The 4,554-nt window shown below is 46.8% G+C and overlaps 1 protein-coding gene across 1 annotated transcript; it reads left to right on the top strand.

Annotated features, from left to right (window-relative positions):
- Positions 1–851: 851 nt before the first annotated feature.
- Positions 852–1,480, top strand: LOC137362627 (histone H1.4-like). The gene is made up of 2 exons (XM_068026979.1): positions 852–1,089; positions 1,173–1,480. Exons 1-2 carry the CDS (start codon positions 852–854, stop codon positions 1,478–1,480), a joined length of 546 nt encoding a protein of 181 aa, XP_067883080.1.
- Positions 1,481–4,554: the final 3,074 nt, after the last annotated feature.

A 4,554-nucleotide genomic window follows, 5' to 3' on the forward strand; every position in this document is an offset into this window, starting at 1 on the left:
TCTCTCTCTCTCTTTTGCTCCTTTCTGACTTTCTCTCTCTTTTCTGCCCCTTTCCGACTGTCTCTCTCTCCCTCTCTTTCTCTGCTTTCTCTCTCTATCACTCTCTCTCTTTTTGTCTGCTTTCTCTCTCTTTTTTTGCCGCTTTGCAACTTTGTCCCTCTCTTTCTCTTTCCCTCTGATCTCTCTCTTTGCTGCCCCTTTCCGACTTTCTCTGTCTCTCTCTTTCACTTTCTCTGCTTTCTCTGTCTCTCTTTCACTTTCTCTCTTTCTTTGTTTCCCCCCCACGGTAAATATTTCCCTCCCCTCCGCAAAATATCCCCCCGCTAAACCACCGCAACCAATTATTTCCTTATGCAAATTCCACTTCCACCCCCTGAAAAGCTACCCCCGCAATTAATTTACACTGCAATATTTCCCCCGCCGTGCACATGCCTCCCTGCAACAGGCCCCTCCCCATCTAATACCCCTCCTGCGAATAGATCCCCATCTAATACCCCCCTGCGAAAAGATCCCCATCTAATACTCCTCCTGCGAACAGAGCCCCATCTAATACCCCTCCTGTGAACTGTCTCCCATCTAATACCCCTGCTGTGAACTGACTCCCATCTAATACCCCTCCTGCGAACAGACCCCCCCGTCTAATACCCCTCCTGTGAACTGTCTCCCATCTAATACCCCTGCTGTGAACTGACTCCCATCTAATAACCCTCCTGTGAGCAGACCCCCATCTAATACCACTCCTGTGAACAGACCCCCTTCTAATACCCCTCCTGTGAAGAGAATCCCATCTAACCAGCTTCATTTCTGACCCAGTTCTGACTGACAGAGAGAATTTGTGCAGAGTCCCGGACATGACCGATACAGCAGCCGCCGAAGCGGCTCCTCCAGCCACCGACGCTCAAGTCAAGACTCGCAAGAAGAAGAAAGCGGCTCCCCGGAACAAATCAGCCGGGCCCACGTTGAGCAAGAAGATCCTCAAGATTGTGGCGGATTGCACCGATCGCAGGGGGACCTCACTGCCCGCCATAAAGAAGGCTCTGGGGAGGAGCGGTGTGGATGTGGGGAAGTTCAGGACCCAAATCAAGCAAAGTATCAGGAGGAATGTGAACAAAGACTCCCTGGTGCAGAGCAGCGACACGGGTGCCTCCGGCTCCTTCAAAATCCCTAAGCAGGGAACCAAGGGAAATGTGGGAAAGAAAGTGAAGTCAGGAGCAGGCAAAAAACCTTCAGTGAAGAAAGCAGCAGGCTAGAAAGTGACCAGCAAGAAGGCGGCAACACCAAAGAAATCCCCAGCGAAGAAAGCAGCGCTTCCGAAAAAGTCTCCTGCAAAGAAGGTCAAAAAAGCCAAGAGTGCCACGGGCGGAAAGGCGCTCAAGAAAGTTCAAACATCAAGGGGCAAGACCAGGCCGAAAGCAGCAAAGGCTCAAAAAGCAGCCTCTGGAACGAAGTGAAACTGCACGGGAAAGTTGTAGACATCTGAACCCAAAGGCTCTTTTCAGAGCCACCCACATCTCTCAGGAAGGAGCTGTTCCCCCGATCTAATGACCCCTGTCACGCCGCCGTGTGCACATTTCACATAGAAATGATGGGAAGTAAATGCAGGATCCCTGGTGACTCGCTGACAAACACTACACTCAGCCCTTCCCCGACTCTCTGCAACAAAAACAGAGGGATGTCCCGGCCTCACTGGAACTGGGGATATGTTCGGTCCATTCTTAGTTCATGCTCGTTTCACTAATTCAGAGTGAGAGGGTCTAACACTGGAATACTGGCGAGAAACCCCGAATCACAACTCAAACCCCAATACATGAGTTTCTCTAAATCAGCTGGGGTAAGGTGTTAGTAAACTGATCAATCCGTCTGGGAGGGGAGGTGTGTGGAAACGGGGTGACTTGTGATCGGAAGCACTGTACTTAGGCGGATATATGATCAACTTTTAATTGTAACAGATCCTTATTTAAAAGCAATCGGGTTCTGTTATCTTTGACTATAAAGGCCGAGTCTGGAAGTTTTGCGCTGAGCTCTATTGTTGAGAGTTTTTTTTTGAATTGGCGGTTCGAGCAAGTGGGAGGCGGAGCTGGAGGCTGAAAGACATTTCTCTGCTCTGTCTGTCACTCAGTTTCCTCCCCGCCCCGCCTCTCGCTCACTGTCACTTTCTCAGTCAGGTCCGGGCGGGCTGTATAAAAAAGGCAGCAGAAATAGCTCGTTTCTCATTCAGCAGTGATTTGAGTGAAGAAGCGTCATGTCTGGAAGAGGTAAAGGAGGCAAAGGACTCGGCAAAGGCGGAGCAAAGCGGCACCGCAAACTGCTTCGTGATAACATCCAGGGCATCACCAAGCCAGCAATCCGCCGCCTGGCTCGCCGTGGTGGAGTGAAGCGCATCTCGGGTTTGATCTATGAGGAGACCCGTGGGGTGCTGAAGGTTTTCCTGGAGAATGTGATCAGAGATGCGGTCACCTACACTGAGCACGCCAAGCGCAAGACGGTCACCGCCATGGATGTGTTGTATGCTCTGAAACGCCAGGGCCGTACTCTCGATGGATTCGGCGGCGAAGTAAATCCACCCTTTCTAGCAAACACAAAGGCTCTTCGAAGAGCCACCCAAAGCCTCACATAGAGAACAGTGACCTTGCAACTGGAATTAATAAGACCAAGTTATCTGTATATTGTTTATCTTTATCAACAACTGCTTCTATACATCATTACATTCTCTCATTAAATTTACATATAGCAGAATTTCACTGTCTTTTTCTCTTCATTGTTTATCGAACGCGTCATGAATTAAACGGTTGCATTTGATAATTGAGGGTCTGAACTGCCGGCACGAAGGGGGATTTACTGCTGTTATAGTAAGTAATGACTGGCGCTTTATTCCCGCCAGAGAACACTATTCAAATTGTGTTGTAAGATACAGAGGGGGAATCTAGGAAGAAAGAAATAAACCCAACTCTGTTTGTTCTCGCTCTAAGCTTCCACCCTAGCTCCCTGAATTTCCGCCTTAAATCCCCATCTGTCTTCCTACCTATGTCGTTGGTGCCTATGTGTCCCACGACTTGGGGATGCTCCCCCTCCCCCTTGAGGATCCCAAAAACACGATCTGAGACATCACGTACCCTGGCACCTGGGAGGCAACACACCAACCGTGAGTTTCTCTCGTTCCCACAAAACCACCTATCTGTTCCCCTAACTATGGAATCCCCAATGACTAATGCTCTGCTCCTCTTACCCCTTACCTTCTGAGCAACAGGGACAGACTCTGCGCCAGAGACCTGTATCCCATTGCCTACCCCTGGTAAGTTGTCTCCCCCAACAGTATCCAAAACGGTATACCTGTTGTTGTAACTACAAGGTACAAACTCAGGTTCTGTGATCAAGTCAGAGAGTTTATTAGGTTTAACTGAGATGCACAAAGTTAATACTTAACAAGGCAATAGATATGCAGTAACACACAACACCCGTTCTTGTTTCTGTGCTTGCTGCGGCACGGACTTCTCTCCTTCTTCATCCCTTCCTGTGTTTTCTTGACTGTATTCTATCTTCTCCTTTTAAGTACCAACGATCTTCTGTTGACCCCTGTCTAAGTGTGCTGACGATGTCCTGTAAAACACTTTCTTTTAGCCTTCTTGTGGTGCAAGGATGTTACCATATTAGTTTTGAATTGTTCTAAGTGTCCTAATTGGTCCAGGTTGACATCATTATTTGACAATAGTTAGTTAATGGTTGAATCTATATACATTACAGATGTTTCCCAATTCTTTCTATTTTAGCAAGGATCCGAAAGGTTACATTCTTGCTGATCCCAGATATTTTTCTTTAAATCTGCCTTTATCCCATCTCCCTCCCTGCAAGGAGTGCTGGTTTCTTTCCCAACGTTCTCACACAAATGTCGAAACAAAGTATAGCCTTGAAAACACATTTCAGAATAAAGCAAGCAACAGATCAAACAGACTTCAATATATTGATGTACAAAGCATATCATTAATCCTATTATTTTAGCTGTCCTTATTTGTCACAAACGTAAAATATATCACGCTCCATCGCCGCCACATTGTGGATCCCCCTCCAGCTACATGACTTGCCTATGGCTAAGTGCATCTTCCACACTGAAACATCTTTCAACATGACATTTTAACATAGTTCAGTGAAGATGACCGTCATGCTTTACAATCCAACCTTGACGTTGCAGTTCTTGCATAAATGTAAGCTATGAAAATGCTCTAAACTTTACACAGCGGTGAGCAGTGTTCAGGTGATAAAGAAAATCTGGTGCGTTGGGCAGAGACAATCAGTTGATCTATCAAAGTCTCTTGATGTTATGCTCCTATGTTATGCTCCTATCTATACTACTTACAACACAACTATTCTTTTGTTATTGAATAGCTTGGATAGAATGCTCTGGACTATGTTATCTAAGTAAGTGGTTGTTCTCCTTACAGTAATGTGGATTGAGGGGAAATTTGACACAGGTGTAGGTAAGTTAGACAAGGATAACCTGTTCCCATTAGTTGATGGTACATGGACAAGGCGACACAGATTGATGGTTTTGGGAAAGAG

Source organism: Heterodontus francisci, unplaced genomic scaffold (assembly GCF_036365525.1).
Source record: "Heterodontus francisci isolate sHetFra1 unplaced genomic scaffold, sHetFra1.hap1 HAP1_SCAFFOLD_452, whole genome shotgun sequence".
In the NCBI taxonomy this organism is placed as follows: domain Eukaryota; kingdom Metazoa; phylum Chordata; class Chondrichthyes; order Heterodontiformes; family Heterodontidae; genus Heterodontus; species Heterodontus francisci.